At 36.3% G+C, this 18078-nt stretch overlaps 1 protein-coding gene across 1 annotated transcript in view; it reads right to left on the bottom strand.

Annotated features, from left to right (window-relative positions):
• Positions 1–398: 398 nt before the first annotated feature.
• LRP1B (LDL receptor related protein 1B) overlaps positions 399–18078 on the bottom strand; it is a 380905-nt gene continuing 363225 nt past the window's right edge. Inside the window, exons 84-88 of the mRNA XM_040604928.1 lie at positions 11376–11452; positions 8544–8634; positions 5976–6120; positions 4816–4914; positions 399–2239 (exon numbers count right to left, since the gene is read on the bottom strand). Of these exons, the coding sequence (XP_040460862.1) occupies positions 2099–2239; positions 4816–4914; positions 5976–6120; positions 8544–8634; positions 11376–11452 (553 nt within the window). The 3' untranslated portion in view covers positions 399–2098. The remainder of the gene's footprint in view (positions 2240–4815; positions 4915–5975; positions 6121–8543; positions 8635–11375; positions 11453–18078) is intronic.

Genomic DNA, 18078 nt, shown 5'->3' with positions numbered 1-18078 from the left:
ACAACTGTAATTATGCAAAAATTGAGGGCCAAATCCATCTCTGATGATGTCAGTGGAATAAAAGCAGAACCTGTGGAATCATAGCTGTATGGTATGAAACTATTTAATACAGTATTTTTAAAGAAAATGAAATAGTTTTAAAGTTCTATTGACACAATAAACAGCTATACACCTAAGTTACCCAAACATGTGCAGAGCTGCGAAAACATTCAAATAGAAGTTGTATAAAAAGCAAAAATTGTCATTAAGAAAAGGAATTTAGCCACTTGTACAAAGAAACATTCTTTCCCTTCAATTTGCTCTCCTTTAGTTTTCATTTTATCAGTTAAATTTAAAAATTAGTCAACACACTGAATTAAGTACGTAGTTTTTCATTTAAATAAATCAGTCAACAATTCTTTTATAAAGTATTTAACACTTCATTGTAGAAACATAGGCAAAATGACTATTATAACCAAAATGAAAAATACTGTTCAATTTAAAAAAATGTACTTAAACAAGAACCTGAAAAAGTCTATGATATGCGTAACATTGTTCAAGCAAAATTGCACTAGTATTACATAAATCAAGAGTTTTATAAAGGCCCCGATATGGCAAAGTTTAGAAATAGGTAGTATGCATGCACAATAGTACAACAAAAATCTTTTATAAAACAGCAGTTATTTTTGTAATGCTTGTACAAAGGGAATAAAGAGCAACCACAAACATATTTAATCTGTTAGGTTAATATATTATGATAGCTAAAAGTCAGTCATGTCTAGCAGAGGAAGGAAGAGTCCTCCACAGTATATGTGTGAATAAGTCTTTTGTGCCTTTAAAGTTATGTATAAAATATTTCGATTCAGTTCAAACCTGAAAGAAATTTATTCTTTATTTCCATCAAAATTAAAAAAAGGTAAGTTAGATTTTCCCTCTTAGCAACAACAGAAAGCAGACCAGGTCAGAGCAAGTGCTGGAAACTGATACTGATGCTTTTCACTTTCGATAACTGTGTTTTTGTATTTAATCCAGACTATTGAAACTTGGGCTTAGGTAAGGTTTCACTACTAGGCAACCTAGTTACGTTTTACCTCCACAATATCATAGTTTATCTTCATTTAAAGAAACTGCTGTGTTTTGTATTCTTTAGTATCTCTAAAGAGGTACGACTTCTTTGTGATTGTCAAAATTGAATGCTGTGATCATCCATGTGTGCTTAAGGTTTGGGGTTTGGTTTTTTTTCCTACTGCTTGGTATGTGTTGGGGACTTACTAATCCATAAGTAATGCATGTGATTAAATGAATAAACATATAATGCATGTGTAGGCAATGCCCTCTTGTGCTCTAGGGTGGCTACTGTCCTACAGGACTGTTGGAGTTCATATGCTTTGTCCCACAGCAAGTAAGGTTTCAGCTTCCAAGATATATCGTTACTATGTTCTATAAGGTTTTAATAAATACAAAGCTTGTTTACATGGTATATATGTTTAGTATATCATGTACAGTCACTGAATTTCTGAAACATAATCATTGTGTTCATGCAGACCATTAGATGTTTCATTTCTATAGTCCCATTTACTTCTTGGCAACCTAAAGCTAATTTAAAAGCAAGTTTGTTTGTTTGTGAGAAGTTATCTAGCTTTATCAGGATCTGAAGAGAAATTCTAATGGGCACAAAGAAGAGAGTAGACCATTCAATCATTCTTTCACCATTTAAAATAAACAAAATTACACACTGTACTACAGCTTCCAGACTACATAATGAAAAAGTGCAGATACCATCTTCATCGATTAAGTAGAACCAAAAAAAGTTCATAGAAAATAGATTGCTCATTTTCACACTACAAACTAATATGTTGTTTGCAATTTTAACAAATTTAAAGGTGTGTTATTTCAGCAGCATTGTTGTAAATTGTACCGTAGTGCAGTTTCTTTTTCATAAAAATACCTTACAAATGGTCAGTCAAAAGTCATCAGCAAAAGAAAAACCCAGAAAACAATCAATCAAACAAAAAACAGAGGTAATGCTGATGCCAAAACAATTATAATACTGTTGGTACATAGAAAAGTAATCCTTATATTTTATACATTTATACAGAGTATAAAAGGTAACAGCAGATTATGCCACAGTCTCCCTTATCCCAATATCTATTTTCTTTGGAAGGAGTTCTCTTCTTTCATCAACACTTGCTAAGGAGTTTCGACAGTTTTGTCCATCCATGTATAACTTTGCGTATACTGGATTGGCGTAATTTGTTGGCTGTGGAGAAATTAATCATACATTAGATCAGTCGGATTAAACCAAAATAAATGTTTATGGAAATGGAAATGGTTTTGTTAAAGCAAGAACAAGTACACATAAAATATAATTGGACATATTTAATAGATACCTGGACTTCTGCAAACCTGATAATGAGTTAATTATTTAGTTAACAATTAAATTCATGATGAGACATGCTATTAAAATAACCAATGACATGACATGCAGCATCTGATGATAGTAAAACAATAAAAACAATGACACAAATTAAAACAAAAGCCTTGAAAAATGTCTCTGAGGTTGACTTGTCCACCTTATTACACTGGAAGATTTCAGAAGAGATATGAAGGAGTTTATAGAGAAGGTGCACTGTGAGACCATGTGACAAGTTTAACAGTAGAAAACTGCAACCAACAGTTTCCAGATGTATTACCTGTTCTAAGACATCAGCATCCCATCAATAGCTGACCAAGTTTTCGAATTCTGTGGCCCAAATATACAACATGATTTGACCAAAAATTCAATACTTTCGTAATGTAAATTAAACTTTAATAATAAACCAGCATAACTGTTCATATATCATAGTAGATACAGATTGAGAAGTATTTTCTCAACAGTTTTGGTAGTTTGGACTGTAACAAAAAAATCTATTGAAATGAGTGGTGGTTCAGTATAGGACAAGTCCATTTTTAATTTTGCAAAGCACTGCAGTATATAAGAAATCTCCCGAGTCTGACAGCACAGAAGGATACATAACATGGATGAAAACTTACTCTCCTATCAATTGTGCTAAGGGGAAAGCACTATCCAAGGTTTACCGTGTAAATGTCTCCACTAATTCCTTCATACTTGGTGCCTTTTTTGCCTCTTAAAAGACCTTTGCTGCACCACTAGATGTTCAGCTTTTTACCTACAATAACTGCACAGGGTACTTTGCGGTGAAAATCTTCCTCTTCCTTACAACTAATGAAACAGCCCAGCTTTGCTTACCCAAATACTGACTGGAACACCACTAAACTATAGAGTAGGTAAATAAATTTGGTTGGTGTACATATGAAGTGGCAAAAAGTTAAATTACCCAAACAGCAGTGGGTAGGTTTTCTTGACTTGCAAATATCCTGAGTACACCGTGGGTAACAAGGAAGGAAAGATGCCTAGAACCTTAGTTCCTCCTTTCCCTGTTGACCAAGACCATTTCTGAGCCCAGGATTCAGACACTCCTTATTCAGACACGGCTGCCACTCGTGCAGCTAGTCAGGAGCTGCCTGATCCACCTATTACAGGTGACAAAGTGATTGCCTGGTGTCTCAGTCTTCCTGGAATGGAGGCAGAAAAAGGTGAGCCACATTTATTTTAAAAAAGAATCATGATACATAAAGAAGATACTCCTCCATAGTGATGGAACATAAATATATAATCAACTGCTGTAGTAATTTATGAGAGCAAACTCAGTTATACCTGTCTGTCCCCACTGCATTAGAGATCTTAACATTTGTCGTGATGGTTATAATCAGTGATTTAGGAAAACAGAGATTTAGTTTTATTTCAATTGACAGGCCTTTTTATTTCATTGGCAATCATTATTACAGATGATACCCACAACAGAACTGAGACACTTGGCATTTATATAGTACCTTATAGATTATTAAAAGTATACAGAACTTTTATATATATATTAGAAGTATACAGCTCTGTGTCATGATACCTCTTTGGAGTGGATACTGATACCATAATGCAGTACAGTGAGGTATAGAAAGTAACTGGAGTGACTTGAATAACAGAAAGAGTTAATGTTAGAGATGGGCATATATTCTAGCTTTCATCATCCATGGTTTTGTGCTCCATCAGAAATATCATACCCTGTACAAATTGTTAAACTTCCAAATACAACATATTACAATCATGCAAGAATGCAAATGGCACAAAAGATGAATATATATACTGAGGCACATGAAAATGAATATCATATTGATGTCCCTTTCTAATATTTTAAATTTCAATGGTTGTAAATATCATGCTAAATTGTAGTCAAAATCCAATGTTTTAAAAGTGGCTAATTTATAACAAAAATTGAAAGCTCAAAAATTAAGAAATGTATTTCAAATATTAAAGGAAATTGTTTATTTTAGTATGTATTACATTCCTCTAAAATAAAAGGACTTGTTTTCTTTTATTTTGGAACTTCTTTCAGTTTGATAAACTTTGATAAATGCTTGTATTTACCTATAAATTGCAAATATATCAAGATACATGGCTGTGAATGCTGTGCTAAACTTATGTTACGTTATGTTATCTTATGATCACATTGCTTACTGCTTTTTTATTCCTTGCAAAGACACATTTGTGTTTTTAAATCACATTACAATGATGGGTACAGATGAAATTTTGTATGCAGAGAGGGACCCTTTATCTCAAGTAGAAAATGTATTATTTACTGTCAACCTTCTTTCCATTACAAGAAGAAAACCAAAATTAAAAAACAAACAGAAAATGCCTCTATTAAAAAAAAAAAAGACAACATTTCTTTAGAAAGGGGCTGTGGTGGAATGAAATGGATTTGAATTATCATTTCTCACCCCTGTTGATAGTGGTCCTTTCAAGTCAGAGTTTAGGTAGATTGATGGAGCTGTGTGGGGAAGCTTGAATGCAGTGGGCCCTCCCCCTATGTATCTGGCCTGTATAAACAGAAAATTTTAGTTTCTGTGCTAATAGAGCATTTTGCATGTGTACTTATCAAAACAGAAAATTTTAGTTTCTGTGCTAATAGAGCATTTTGCATGTGTACTTATCAACACTGTTAAATAAACAGTGCACTGATTAAAAACATTATTTTAGAGTGATTACAATTAAAAAAAAAAGTCTACTTACAGGTATTCTTCATCATGAAAAATTCTTGCATTCGACAAGAGAATAAAATCCAGCATTTTAAAATCTTTTTTCATTCAGGATTAGAGCCAGCCTCCACCATAAGCACTGGCTCAGTTACTCTTCCTCCAGCGAGTAACTCCATTTTCAGCTTACCTCTTGCATTCAGCACACTGTCTATGTGATTCAGCGATGACATTCCTAGAGCTATCAGTAATCCGGTTATTGCTTTGTCAGAAATGCCACAGAATGATGGCTGCCCTTTGGTGTATGTCTGATTACGGAGCTCTAGGAAAGATATCGCAGCATTACCCCGTTCATCCCATGTCACATCGCTCGGGGAGTTCAATCACCGAAGAGTGGTGCTGCAGAAGTGACAGCATCTTTTACAAGAAAATGATAATACTTACTAGCTTTGTGTAAACATTTAATCTATCCAGCCAGGACTTTATGCCTTTGGAAGTTTTCGTATATGAAATAAGTTAGTCTCATAGGTATGTGTATACACTTTCACGCTTCAGAGGGTAGGCTGTACCATAATATATTTCCATTCAGGATTTGAGACTAGACTAAAAAAGATAGGTTGCAACTTGGCAATATGGGGCAGATGTATCTGTAACAAACACCCCCTCATTTCATAGTTTGGTTGCAGTTATATTTTGGTAAAATGCAGGCACTAGGAAAAAATGTCAATCAGCAAGCATCAGACTGCAAGACAGCTGTTAATATATACATGACATTCTAATTCAATCTAACTTGACTTTATATTCATTAACGAAAGCTAAATGTCATTGGTTTATGTTTCTATTAATTACATTTAAAGCCAAAACATTTGTAAGACATAAAATAAGTAGAAGAAGATAAAAATTACCTTTTCTGCATTTACAGTAAAATCTGAGGCTAAAAGACCACCTTCACTGTGATCATGGCCCACCTCATACATGTTGTATGATGGATTGCCAATTTCTACGTTGATTCCTCCATTTATAATGGGTTGTCTTCTGATAGTTTTTGTCCTACAATGCATAAGCACAGACAAAAAAAAAAAAAAAGAAGCAGCTAGAGACTTTTCAGGTAATTTCTTGGATGCTTCATCCTAAAACAGTAAAAAATTTGTTTTATTTCTCTTTAATCATTAAGACCAACAGGATGAAAAAGTGTTTCCTGCAGAGACAATCAGAAAATCTTTCAATTTTTCAAACAAAGTAGCAATTTGAGTGTATGTGTAGATCTTACATAAGGTGGAAGTAGCTTTTTATTGTTTTTCTCAGTTTAGCTGGAGTGGTATGAATTCATACAAAGTGCTAACTCGTTGTCTATAACCTTGACTTCCTCCTTTTATTTCCAGATTTCCCTCACTTCCGAAGGAAAGCCTTGCAAATTCATTGCAGATTCCCTGCAGTAATGGAGCGAATATGAGTCATGTTCCCTTGCTCATTCATTTCACTTCCATTTGAAATCAGTTGCCCAAAGTCAGTTGCAATCTGAGGACAAGCAAATGGTTTCATTATGACGCATTAAAAATGTATGAACTTCTCGTAGTTCCAGTTTGTATTCCCTGCCAGTGGTTATTGGAAAGTTGAAGTTCAACTTCAATTTTTACAAACTTTAATAAAAGACAGAGTCTTATTTTTAACCTTGAATTAGATATCAGTAAAGATAAGTGATTGAGTTGAATTGTTTTAGTTGCTGAATTCATTTCTTCTAGCTAAGGAGGTGGTTTTAGTCTGAGCAATTGAAATAAGCTCAAGAGGGTAATTTTTCCCAATGCAATACTTTCTCTAGAATTACAAGGGAATAATAGGGAGCTCACAGTTGGGATGATAACAGTTGAGTTCTCTTGTTTGGTTGAGAATGATGCAGTCAGTGTCTGAAATCCAATGCATTAAAGGATCTGCATTTTTCAGAAATGACATAGACAAAATATTTCCTAAAATAAGCACTTATCTGTAGCGTACAAGTGTTCAACATCTACATCAAGTTTAGCACTTGACAGTCATCTTTGAAGAGATACCCCCCCCCCCCCCCCCAAAATACAATTTCAAATATAATTTTAAGGGGAAAAAAAAGTTCTTCATTGAGGTTAGTTTTATTTTTCTACTGAAGATTTATTATTTAACAAGTTATTCTCAGTAACTTAAAAAAATTTACAGTCCCGCAACTGGTTTTCAGGATCTGTCCATCACGAAATTTGTGGTTTAGGTACAGCAGTATGTAATGACATCCATGGAGCCTGGCAGGGCCAGCATTGCTAACAATATAGTCAGGGAATGTATCTCACTGGCTTTCGAAAAGGATTTAAACATTAATGCTTACTAGTTAGCACCAGAGTTTGCAGGGGAGATGCTATGTATGATGTTAGATGATAGTAACTTCAAAGATTCTTTTAGTCTGGAGGACTGAAACAGTCTCATAAATGGTCACATTTGCAGAAAGAGCAGATTCATCACAGATTTCAGAAGAACTTTACAAAAGATGACATTTGTCTTGCTTTCAGAGGTGGGGTAACAAAGCCCCAGCAGAAAGGTCGACAGCTGCTCAAGGCCAGGTAGCAGGCCAGCTACAGGCCTGAAGCGAATGGTTCACTGTCTGACCCCCACCCCAGGTCTTCCTTAGTTGGCCACCTTCTTATGATTAGGAATCTTTCCTTCTTAAATCTGTACCACCACTAACATCAGTTTCTCCTTTCTCTGAACAGAAGACAGTTTGCAGCTCTCTCAGGTGCCTGCACACAGTAGAAACGCTTCCCCTGCCACCCAGCATGGACTTCCAAGAAACAGTCACAGTCAAAATGTCCACCTCACTCCCCAAGTTCATTATCAGCCTTAAGGTACCTCCACTCCAGAGAACAAAAGACTCACTGTTCAGTGCTGGACTTTGGCTTCCTATGCAAGGTACTAAAATACAACGATGACAAGGCTTGGGACTCTACAGTAGGTATGCTGAACATTGTTTCCACTGTCACTATAACTTCTATAAAATCAGAATGAACTAATCAAAGTAAGTAAATTGAAGTGAACTGTAACTAGAAACTAGAAATTCTGCACAGGCTCCATCTGAAAGTACTTCTAGACACGAGCAATATTAATTACATGGTTCCAGTGAAACACATTAATTCTCTTTATTAAGTTCACCAAGTCTCTGGACAGAATTATTGACACACTTGGCAGTATTGAGCAAATGGGGTAAGTAAAGAACTAAATTTTCTTATCTAGTGGATGTGAAATGTGAGTATAAGCAACAGACACGATTGCTCCAGCAAGAACCAAAACATAACTCAGCACATCCAGAAACAAGTTTTGGGTTGTTTGTTGTGTTTGGGGCTTTTTTTTTTTAATATCTGCTCAACATATATAAAGTGGATTCTTTTATATCAAAAAGATACACATAATTTAAAGATTCATCTTTTTGCTTCATACATCAATATAAAATTACTTACCTTCGTTTCCTTTTGCAAAGAAACAGTCCAATTACCAGAGTAGTGATCAAAGTCACCAGTAACACAAGCGGAACAATGATTGCAATGCTTCCTAAAACAGGGAAAGGAAATATCACTGAATACTCACAGCTACGTCTAGTAATTACTTCACAGCTGTAAAACAGAAATTCCCTCAGCAACAAATGCAATTTCATGTGATGACCTTCACTGATCTGACATTTTAATGTTGATCAATACAATAAAATATCTTTACACATAACGGTGTATACACAAGTGCTTTTATCAACAAGCCAGGAGCTTCCTCTTTCTGGATACAACTATGCTTTGGACTGATACCCTGCCCGCACTTGCAGCAATACTGTACGTAGGTGTGTGGAATTGCTGAACAATTTGGACTGCAGTGGCATGGCCACTGCGTTTAACTGCCACCATCATCTTCAGTAGTCTGAGTCATGCAGCTATTAATTTAAAATATTCAGTAGGCATGGCCCTGACTGAAGAATTCCATTATTAGCACTTCCGTGTATGTATTACTTTTATTTGTGGGAAAATTAAAACTGGAAAGCAATATTAATTTCTAGCTGGTTGCATTCCTGTATTTTACTGCATTGTACTCGAGAACCAGTAATTTTCTTATGTTGATATAGGCAATCAAGGAAACTACAATAATGCTTAATGTAGCAGAAAAGCAGTGCACCGATCAGACAGTGATGCTAAAGGAGAGGAGGGAACAGGGAAAAAGAAAACAAGCTTAACATTATTTTGGCAGATAGGTTCACTGAAATGAGACTACCTGTAAAAAGAAGGTCAGCAATTGTACCCTTCTAAGAATTTCTCAGCTTTAATGTAAGTATCTGACAATAAAGAAATACATGCAACAAATAATTTTATGTTATAAAACGCTGGCCCTTATAAAGTGCAGGACTCCAATATAATGCAAATGTGGAATGACATGCATTTACTTTATTATCACAGCCCTTAACTGGTAGAAAACAAAAATATTGCTGGTTGTTTCATTGGTTACAATTATTGATCTATTAAAAGAATAAGCTGTTGGCAATCTCTGCTCTACATTAAACACAGTCAAAATACAGAACTGAAAAAGATGCCATGAATTCTGCCTGAAGTCTTACTGAAAGCCAAGTCAGGTTGTCAGAGGCCTGAAATTAAGTACAACTGAATAAAGACTTGAGTCATCCTGAGTTCATTTCGGTTTATGAAGATTCAGGATGTAAACAAGTACACTATTTGAAGATAACATTTGACAATTAACTGGATGAAGTTCAACTTAGGGAAAAAAAAAAAAAAAAAAAAAAAAAGGTTTGTTTTGCCTTGGCAGGTAAATATTACAAACAAACAAACAACCCCAAAACCTAAACCAAACCTGAAAAACAGCCCAACAGGCATTAATTCCCGTCTGGTGACCCTGGTGCAGCCTGGGGTCTAGAAGCATGCACAAGATGAATATCCATTTCCCAAATTGTAGCAGGTATCCCCTCAACACAGATGCAGAGAATGGTCTGGGTTGGAAGGAATCCTAAAGGTCATCTAGCTCCTAGCCCCTGCCATAGGCTTGACATTAAAATTGAAATGAATGGGGGGAAAAAAAAGAAAAAAAACCCAAAAGAATGAAAGCCCAACAGCTTTCTCTGCTCTGCACAGAAATATAGTTTACAGATTCACTGTGACTAGTCTTCCTAGGAGAACTAAACTATCAGTCCCTTACTTCAAGAGCTTTCAGGAGGATTACTGCTTGTTTTTTATAGCGCCTAGTACAACTGAGTCTTCATCTGGGTTGGTGGTTTTCAGATGCACCTGTTGTTTAAATCATAGAACCAGAGAAGGGTCTGGTTTGGAAGGGACCTCAAAGCCCACCCGGTTCCCACCCCCTGCCCCAGGCAGGGACACCCCCCCCCCCCCAGCCCAGGCTGCTCCCAGCCCCATCCAGCCTGGCCTGGAGCACTGCCAGGGATGGGGCACCCACAGCTGCTCTGGGCAGCCTGGCCCACCGCCTCGCCGCCCTCACGGGGAGAGGTTCTTCCTGATATCTAATCTAAATCTACTTCCTTTCAGGTTAAAACCAATCCCCTTGTCCTATGAAAACATGAAATACTGATCTAGGTTCTGGCTGATTTTTTGCCTATTTCCAGCTTGTAAATGTTATTTCACTTGTCTGGATCACTAGAAAAAATTCATCTAAGCATCAAGCTGATCCGAACGGTGGGCCATTCATTTGCCTGCTTCAGTTGGGTTAAATGTGACCAAGAGACGTACAGCAGGGTACCATCAGCATACTCCATGCACTGCAGGAAACCTTGTCTGGTTTAACTGCTAATAGTTTAGCAACACCATCCTTTTATGCTTACAGATGTTTTTTAAAAAAATATGAGAGAAACTATTCTTACTTTCAGGATGGTTTTCACAGCAGGTAAAATTCAAACCTCTACAGACAGCCAATGCAAGAGTTATGGACTACTTACAACTCCCATTTTTTATGCTTTCAGTAGGACTTAAATGGTTAGAAGGTCTCATACTAGTTCTCTGCACAGCAATATCACCAAGCACTAGCCACTTGATAGGCTTTGTTTAAGAAAAGGGCAGGCTAGCCCTTCAAGCAGTGAGCACATACGGCTCCCATCCAAACCGCCTCACGAGACATCGAATGTCAATCAAAATGCTGAGATATCTGTATTTATGGTTTGGGTTTTCTTTTAAATACAGGCAACCAGCACGCTTCATGACACAAACTCACATTCTAAAATATCCCCAGGTAAAAATTTCTCAAAACTGAGCCAAATTTGACAAGTGAGAGAAGTTATTTGAAATACTTACTTGTACTGATATTGTCAGACTTGCTGCTTTTGGGAGCTGGCCTCTCACACTGTGTGCCTGACCAGTTGGCTGAACATCTAAAAGTATCCAATTAAGACGGTAAAGTTAATAGATGTCAGCTATTAACACAGTAAACTATTAAAGAGACCACCAGCATCTTCTCAAGAGCTACACAAATGACAAACAGTGATTCTACAAAAGAAACAATAAGCTTCATGGAAGGAGTCAGCAGTATTCTACCATGGCACTTAAAACATTTAAAGTATGTTTTTAGTTTAAAACTACAGATTTGTTTCTTCAATTCCTGTTACTATCACTGCAATCTTCATTCCAGAGTCCTTTTCTAAAATTCTTGAATAATAAAACAACAGGCATAATCAGCAGTATATTAACGTCCTGTTAAACCAACTACTGCCTACAATGCACTAATGAAGGAATGCTTGAGCTGGATCCACGCATAGGAGCTGGATCCACGCACGCATAGCCAGCTTAGTCCAGCAAGACTTATTTGCTAAGGCACTTTATTTGCACCATATTATTTTAGGCTCAGCTTTGATCTAGACGCTCGAACAGCCCCGTCAGTACTGCACAAAGTGTATCTGACTGAACATAAACTACTACATGCATCCAGTATCCTGCAGTATCCATCCCAGCTGGCTGCTTCCACAGTTCTGCCATTTCCCAGTGCTCTGGGTAATGCAATTTACTGCAGAACCGTTCTTACAGACCTGGTTGTAATAATTTACTTGAACAATTAGGACCTGAATAATATTCACAAATTAACTGAAGTCCCCTTTTTTCTTTGCTTTCAGATTTAATCATTGCCTTGAAAATTGTAGAATTTAATGGTTTTATCTTTTAAATTTTTTTAACTATAAAACTAGATACGTATTTGCAGAAATAGATACATGTGTGTATGCAAGGAGGTGTGAGAGTTAAAGCATGAAGAGCTGTCCTAAAGGGACAAGAGTTTTTACTGGCTTCAGAGGGCCCTGAATACTGTTTGTGTTCAAAATACACTCTTCACGAGCCAGGTGCCTGGATGTGTACAGTTATTCTGCTATGATTTCCTTGTATGAATATCACTATGCAAATATTTCTTCAGTTGGGATTCAGAATGCTCTCCAGCCATACAAGCAAACACAAGGAGTCCAGCTATGCAGACTCAGCAAACGCATCAACAATGGAAACAAATACCTGAATGAAATTCAATTGCTTATTCATCCTGCTGTAAACATGATTAAGTTTACTACAGAAGCTCAAGCTCTCCTTGTGGAAATGTGTGACGGCAGGAAGCAGTCACTTTTCATCTGCCTCTGTTGTGTGTTGTGCACTGAAATACATATTTTTCTAAATATATTTGAATTATTTATGAATTTCAATGTGGGTTACCTTTAGGAAAATGCATAAGCATTACCAAGCACGCAGTTCTAAGACATCCTGTTATCTGATGCCTTTCTAAAGATTTAGCAAATCGCAGAGTTTAGAGGTGGACATGCTTAACGACTGACATCATTCTGTAATGCAAAAAGGTTTGGAAAGATAGAAAATATTCCAGACAAAAACTGTGGAATTCTTACAGGAGAGCTCTAGCCAGCTTTGTTGATGATGTTTTGTCTGGCTTTTGTCATTGCAGTTCTCTGCAGAAGAATGGCTTGTTTCTCTCTTTGCTCCTAAGCCTATTCCAGCACAATCCAACATTCAGATAACTCTCTTTACTGGGTTTCATACCAAGTTTGAACTTTTTTCAGGGAAGTAATTTAATTTTTGGTAGGATATGTTATGAAGGTGCTTAGCTCTACAGAGGTAAGGCACAGATAGCCTTTACAAACATGTTTGTTAATTGATAGCTGATTGAACTATAATTTAGAAGTTCTTCAAGTTTATTGAAATGTTTGTTTACTTAAATAAACATGGAAAACACTTATATTTTCTCACTGCAAAAGGAACACCCCAGTTACTAATTAATTTCACACATTACGGTTCACAATGACATATTTTATAACTGAACCCAGCTGACATTTCCACTCCTGCTTACCACCGCTTCAGCACGTTCTTTAGCACATTTAATTTTTCAAAAGATGCATCTGTTCCATTTTTTTTTACAGATCTCTTTTTAACAATTCTATCAAAAGGAAAAGATTACACTGACAGCCTATCTTACTAAGATACTATTCAAGGAACTTGTTTTTTCAGAAGATCACTACTCAACATACAGCTGCAAAATAAGTATCTCCATTCTTGTAGAGAAACATCATAAATCTTTCTACTTAGAATATTCCACTGGGATTCAAACTGCTGGCATGTGACAACCATGAAATAAAGTCCTTAGATTTCTTTACTGGAAGTTTTGCATCATTGCTGTTGGGGATTCAGCTTATGTGGTTAAAGCTTGTTATGAGAGGCAATTTTCATTTAATACTACACTATCAAAATGGAAAGATTTCTTTGAGTTAAGACATATCTTAACTTTGTACCTAAATCTTTATATTGAAGGTTTCAAATACTCCTGCTGTACAAGAGAATAATAACCATAAATCTGTCTTAAAACAGTTTAAAAATTATAAGATACTGAGACTAGCACAAGAATCACAATGAAGCATGTAAGTATAAGCTTATTAGAAAATAGTGTCTGATGTACAATTATGCTCTTCAAAATCTTACAGCAGATATGACACTACAATAGATGGTGAAGAAAGAAAACCTACAGCTATCTATGTAGTAAACAAGAACAAATTAAAGAATATTAGCAGTTCTTTACCTATTTAGGCATTTTAATTGTAAGTGGCAGCAATACTGAAACATTTCTGAGGCATTTGATAAAAGTCTCATAAAAGACATGATTAAGAGTTACCACTTCATTTTATTTTTTTCCAAACGCTTGCTGTCTCCAGCTTCAAAGGGACTGAAGCTGACAGGATCGCCATCATTTCCCTCTATACTCAGAGACAAAACGATTGCCCTTTGATGGTCCAGCAAGCTAGGAAGACTTGGGCAGATACAACAGAAAAAGAAATAAAGCCCAGGGGGAAGGTATGCTGTCTGCAAGGTGGTTTGACAGAAAATTAGCCATGAGCAGGCACATGAAGAACGATGGGGTTCAGACATGGACAACTGTTCATGCCAAAACATGGGAAATGAGCAGGTCTTAACCATTTTCAATTATTTTTAGACACTGTAGACAGACATTGTTTTCAATAACATTTTCAGACATTTAAACTCAGACTGCTCAGCAGCTAGCATAAGAACCAACTCCTAGCTCAATTTCATGCACAGTGTTTGTACCTTGCCAAATCGTTTGGTACCAGAGGCCTTTGTTCTGTAGCACTGCCAATACTTGTATGGTCAGAGACAGGGCATTTGCAGTAAGGGCAAACTACAAAGCATTAACGAAACAGAACTATGTAAGGTCAGGAAGACATTCATATTACCAAGAATGGTGAAGAAACAACAGTGATAACGCCTCATCTGAGCTACACAAACACACAGAGATGGAAACAGATGGGGAGCCCGACAGTGAAGGACAGGCTGGAGTCAGCCGAGCGGTGCAAGGTGCTGCAGTGAACATCTCCAGGTGCAAACCTCCGTTCCCAACAGGATTGGTGAGCAGATCGAAGAGCAACAATATCACAGACAATGCCAATATAAAAACTGAGAGTGAATGTAATAAATAAAGGTTGTACATGGTCTGCTGCCAAGGTCATTAATAAAACCATGCTACAGTGCTCTCTGTTACAATTGACTTCTACATTTAGAAAGAGACGAGTGCTTGAGAAAAAAGTTCTGATACACAGAATGCCTAAGATGTAGGAATTATTTTGAGGAAATAGTAGTACAAACAGAGATGTTTTAAAATCTTTAAACTGAAATTACAAAGGTGTGCCACTTGTAATGAGGAATATTTAGAATTAAGGTCGAGACTGATCAATGCTGTTGTTAGAGGGCCTATTCATGAAAGAAAATGTCTCTCTCCTCTATTTTTGTCTAACCCTTACAGGTCAGTGCACTGAAACACCCTAAATCTAATTATATGGGCACTTGACCAAAAGGAACCATTTGACTATGAAATGTCTGAACAAAAAGAAAAAAAAAAACCTAATAAAAAGGCTAATTTGGTGGCAATGTGCAATTTTTTTTGGTTTTGTTTCTCTTTCTTTCTCTTTTTTTTATTTTTAATTTTTTTTTAGCCACAGGCATTGTTATAGAAATATAATATAGCAGGCATAATACACACTTAAAAGCTCTTTTATAGACAACTGCTTACAAAGTCCATATACCAGTCTGTGTCAAAAAAATGACAGAAAGCAGCATTGAAAGATTGGTCTGTGTGTACTACAGAATCTGTGAGTCATTACAAAATAAAGGTGGAAGGGGAATTGAAAATGTTTCTTACCTATAAATGATATTTCTTCATTATACAAAGTAGTTTTCTAACTTTGCTTTTCTTTTAAGTCACGACATAGATGATAAAGTGTAGTAAAATGTCCTAATGAAAGTATCCAGCCTCACTATTTTAAGAACACTTACATTAAAATTTCACTGGAACACATAACAATGTTAAGACTATTTCTAAGATGTGAGAAAAGAATATTGGGATTAGAGTTATATACTATCCGTATTAAATGGCACTGAAAGATGGAAACCAAAATAATCCCCTCTCTCCCCTGGACTCTGTAGAATGACAAAATCCTCGTATTAAACCAAATCATTAAACTATTCTTTGTAAGAAATTCAGCAACACTTCTGGCAGCGTGCTTTTTTCATACAGGAAGCTGATATTATAGCATTATACCCACAGACAGATATATATCTCAAAGATAAAAAGAACTTTCATAACAGTGAAAGAGCAAAAATCCAACCCCAACTTTGATCAATAGCATATCTTGTACCTTCTCCTATATTGTAGAGTTTAATTATTTTCAAATAAGAACTTTTCCCTAATTATTTTATACATGAACAGACCACATTTTAGCATTTTTGACTAATGAGCACCACTTGGTATCTTCATAAGGAAAACAAAGTGAAGGAATTCACTGTAGAAGCCAAAGGATAGAAACATTACGGCTCTACTTGAAAATGAAATACGGATTACCTTGCAACCCAAGAAATTAAGAATGAGAAAACTGCATAATCCAAAAGCAGGCAAAACAACAGAAAATTACTTTTAAGGAACCCAAAGAAACTCAAATTTAATAACAACACATAAAAATAAAATATTACTTTAAACATGAATTTTAATATGAGCATGACACTATACAAGTCCTCATTCACACCTGCTGCAATGGTGTTCACTGCAAAGGAACAAGCCTTCAGGTGCAACTCAGCCTCTATCATCCCAAATTAAGAAAAAGAATAATTGAGGGTCATTAAACACCATGCTATTAGGAATGTGTACACTATATATGCTATACAAATATAAATATTAACACAGTAAATATATAAAAGTTAAGCATGTCTAGATGACTACTACTGTAGCTGGAATTACACTGAGCAACAAAGCAAAGAGATCAAAATGGTAAAAGAAAAATGAGAAATGACTGGATCAATAGGCATATGACAAACCATGTTGTTCTCTCCTTCTCACAGAGGCAAAAGCAAGCAGTGATGTACAGCAGCAGCTACTATGCAAGCTTTATCCAAAAAATTATAAACTCATGGAAAAACGAAATTCTGCATTACAGCCTAGCTAGTAGATGTTCAATGAAAAATATGCATACTCCTCTTTTCCAAGGTCTTCTCATTTCTTCCTTTGACAACCATTCTTCAAACACCTGTTTGCATTTAATTCTTGAACTAATACTAGTTTGCAATACAAACCGAACGAAAGATCTTCCATAACAAAGTTACAACCTGCTGCTGATGTTCAAATTCAACACATTTATAACAAAAGTTATCTTTAGTTGAAAAAGAAAGCTCTCAAAGAACTAGCATGATACTGTGAAAATCCTGTTGTAATTGTAATTGGGGAGCTCATTAAATACACCCCAGGAAATCATATGGCAAACATTTATTGTAAGATACTTGATAAAATGTTCTGTTCTCTGACTTACACCGCCTGTCAGAGTGACAATTGCCTCTGCTCTTCAGCAGTCTCCTTGGCGCTGCAATTGTTCTACGCTGCAGTAGCTTTTTCTACTCAAACCTTAGACATTGACAGTCAGGGGAGTGCACGGTACAGCCCCTTTCTTGTCCACAACCACACTATGGACACACCTTAACCTTTTGTTTGAAGAGAGGTTTGCCACAGTTAGGAGCTGTACATCTACTTACGAACTTGCACGTACTTACAACGTTTGTACATGTACTTATATAATAACTGTTCCTACCTATCTGAAGATTTTTACAAAAGGAACGTCAGGAAGAAGGCGCAGCCATCACAGGAGTATAAGCTGGAAGGAAGCTGCTCCATCAAGAGGATTTCACTCTTTCCTCTCCGATTTCCACGGCACAAACACATGCACATGTGCGCCTGCACCCACACAGGCACACACACAGTGTCTCTCTCCAACCTACTGGAAATAAAGCCAGCAAGAGCATCCCTCTTGTTTATTTCACTCTTGCAGGAATTATTTTTTCTAATTTATCTACATCTCCACTTTCAAGTTCAAGCTTCTTGTTAGGATTTTTAAACCATTCCACAACTTGTTCTCTCCCCCTTTGTTCACTATTGCCTTTAACCTATTACTTCACAAAAATTCTCAGT

Source organism: Falco naumanni, chromosome 8 (assembly GCF_017639655.2).
Source record: "Falco naumanni isolate bFalNau1 chromosome 8, bFalNau1.pat, whole genome shotgun sequence".
NCBI lineage: Eukaryota > Metazoa > Chordata > Aves > Falconiformes > Falconidae > Falco > Falco naumanni.
The sequence above is the reverse complement of the archived record's forward strand: the minus strand, read 5'-3'. Positions and strand labels throughout refer to the sequence as shown.